The 3,043-nt window shown below is 45.5% G+C and overlaps 1 protein-coding gene across 1 annotated transcript; it reads right to left on the bottom strand.

Annotated features, from left to right (window-relative positions):
- Positions 1-1,441: 1,441 nt before the first annotated feature.
- On the bottom strand, positions 1,442-2,749 carry LOC116050663 (piggyBac transposable element-derived protein 4). Its single transcript, XM_031300902.2, has one exon. The coding sequence runs from the start codon at positions 2,747-2,749 to the stop codon at positions 1,442-1,444; it is 1,308 nt and encodes a 435-aa protein (XP_031156762.2).
- Between the last annotated feature and the right edge of the window lie 294 nt (positions 2,750-3,043).

Below are 3,043 nucleotides of genomic sequence, written 5' to 3' on the forward strand. Positions count from 1 at the left end.
TGGTCAAAATGACCGTCCTGGCCATTCTAGTGTTAAGGAACAGGCCACAGGGGGACCATCTAGCAGCATGTAGGGCCTATGCTACTCAGCATTAATGGGCCACCTCTTTCTGAATTCCCCTATAACCGAGCCTTGGAGTTATTTTTCCAAAAGCCAAGAAAAATCAAATGCACACAGCAAGGCTGCCAACTTTGCCACTGAGGCAAATATGTAATTAGTTTCATTATGAATGGTTTCATACTATAGCCTACTTTGGGTTTTGGTTTCCCTATTAAGAATTTCTTGTAAAATTAAATTAATTTTGTAGACCCACAGTTCCTCAAAAATACAGTTCAATCAAAACGAAATGAAAATATGCCTCATTGTGTGTGAATAGAGGTGAATAAATATATTTGTTTGTGTTGCAGCGAAGTGTCAGTTCCGTTTAATACGTAAAACATTTGGCGGCGAGGCGCGGGACTGGGTTCCGACAGATCTGCCCCCACTGCTAAAAACACTGTACTAGGGTTGTAAGCTAACCAGCGGTCTGCGCTAGCTTCGTTCAAGCTACAAACACAATCAATTAGCATGAAAACATGTCCCAGAGAATGACAGAGTGGGTACACATACGTTATTAACCCCAAGGTTCGTTTTGCGCCGGAATTGTCCTTTAACTTATCATTGCACTTACAATAACGAGCGCAGCTGTCCTCAATTTAGGTCATTGTGTCGTCTCATCACTTTTTTGTCCTGCATCCACCGTGTGTGTGTGTGTGTGCAAGCGTCAGTTGCAGGGGGAACGGAGCAGAGAACAGAGCCGACAGCCAGGATTGAAACGGCAGCAACTTCTGCGACTTTTAAATCGTTACAGTCTACATTGATGTTAAAATGTATACAAGTTGGCAGGACGGTCTGAAATGTTTTGCACGTGTGTTTTTGTCTTTCGCTGTACGTTTACAGTTGGTAAATGTGAGATGTTCGAGTCACACACACGGCTCGTCTTCATATCACAAACAAGGAAATGATCAACCCGTTCTCACTCCCGCTTGGTCATTGGCTCTCAGAGTGCACGTGGGACTGCTGGGATTGGTTGAAGTCGCGGGAAACTTCAGGTTATTGGTCAAATTTGCGGAAAAGTTGCGGGGATTGGTCAAAATTGCGAGTCGCACCAAATTTGCGGTGATTGGTTGAATTTGCGTGAATTGGCGCAATCGTGACATCGCAAAATCCTGGAGGGACTGGCTACTGCCCAACACTGCCTGCAATACAAGTTGGATTTAGTGCCGGCACAGGTTGCTAATGTAGGCTACTTTTTAGTTTGCCAAAACTCTACCACAATGTACATCCGTTGAGCCAGACTGAGGCCTTGGTGATCAGTGGGGAAAAACAAACATTATAGCCAACACAGATTAAAAACTATTTACTCTTTTAGTCAAGTCCCAGTTCCTTTTCGTCCAAAAAGTTAGCTGTGCCATGCCTCAAAGCAGTTCCTGTCTGAAATGACACAGAGGGCCACATCGCACTCCTTACACTTCCAGGGGGTAGCCTGTTTGGCCTTCCTGGTCTGCCTGCAGTTTATGCAGGCCCTGCGTCCATACGAAGCCTTCCTGCTTACATCAAGTATTTTAGTAATAGCCACAGGTACGTGGCTACTGCGTGTCTGGGCAGGAGGGGTTTTAACTGTGACACCACACAACTGGGCTGTCAGCTCCTGCAGGAACTCCCTGTGGCTCATGGGTTCCTCCTGCTTCTCTCTGCAAAGCTCCTTGTGGAGGAGGTAGCTGTTGGTGGCTGCAATGTCCAGGAAGTGAAAGAACAAGGTCCGGTACCAGCGCATGCTCTTGTGATGTACAGAGTAATACTGTATCAGCTGGTTAGATATATCAACACCGCCCATGTGCTTGTTATATTGCACAATAGGTGTTGGGCATGGAATGCATTTGGTGGTCCAGTCGTCACCCTGTGTTTTGACTCTCCTCTTCACAGTGTTTCCAGAGAATGCCGGGTGGATTGTAGAGCAGATAGAGACCTCATGTGCGTCCATCCACCTCACAAAAACCAATGGGCCTTCACGGATCCACCTGATAGAGCCTCTAGGAGCATTTTTCTTCAGCGCATTTGAGTCTGTGTGGGGAAAATCTTTTCTATTGGCTCTGTATGTGCCACATGCTCCGACATTCAGGCTAAACAGATCCTTGAAGAGTTTTGGACTGGTGTAGAAATTATCCACATATAGACGAAAGCCACTGCCCAGATATTCTGTGTTTATCAGGGACATCACAGAGTCATATGCAAGTCCAACGCCTGAGACAAACTGTGACTTTCCAGTGTACACATTAAAGTCCACAGTGTAGCCATTGCTGCTGTCAGCCAAAACAAAGAGCTTGAAACCCCACCTGATCGGCTTTGCTTTCATGTGTTGCGTCATTCCAGTATGGGCCTTTGTCGCCACCATCCTCTCGTCAATCGCAAGGTTCTGCCTGGGGTGGTAATATGCTAAGCAAGCATTTTTGATGGTGTCCAGGAGGGGCTTCAGTCGGAACAGGCGGTCATGATCTGGTGTCCCTTTCTTTCTGTCATTCTCAACATCTTCCTCAGGATCACTCATGTGGATGTTCCAAGATATCACATGAAACCTGTCCCGTGACATGATATTGGCTGCAAAAGGGACACTGAAAATTGTGTTTTTTTTCCAGTAATCTCTGATCGTACTCAGTTTCACCAGTGTTACAAAGAAAGTCAGTCCCACAAACCTGAAAAACTCCTCCATGGTGATGTTAGTCCATGTATATTTTTTTCCTTTTGCAATGTTTTTAGCAGCTTGTTTATTTGTGTGATGACAAATGGTTAGAGCTGCTTCATTGCTGAAAAACAGTTTGAAAAGGTCTATTGGTGTGTACGTTTTATCCGGGTTCAGTTTTTGTCCAGGGGGTCTTGCTGGGACAAACCTTCTTCGCTTTGGACATACATCAGGATCTTCCTCAGTTTTCCAGGAAGTGGCTGAGTATACTGGTTTTGGCTTACGAGGAGATCTGGATGTGGTTTTGGTCCAGCCACTTGATAA

The sequence above is a fragment of the Sander lucioperca genome, chromosome 2, assembly GCF_008315115.2.
Source record: "Sander lucioperca isolate FBNREF2018 chromosome 2, SLUC_FBN_1.2, whole genome shotgun sequence".
Classification (NCBI taxonomy): Eukaryota; Metazoa; Chordata; class Actinopteri; order Perciformes; family Percidae; genus Sander; species Sander lucioperca.

Bases quoted from the DNA above. Each gene is read 5' to 3' on its own strand.
- LOC116050663 (XM_031300902.2), bottom strand. From the start codon at position 2,749: ATGGAGGAGTTTTTCAGGTTTGTGGGACTGACTTTCTTTGTAACACTG.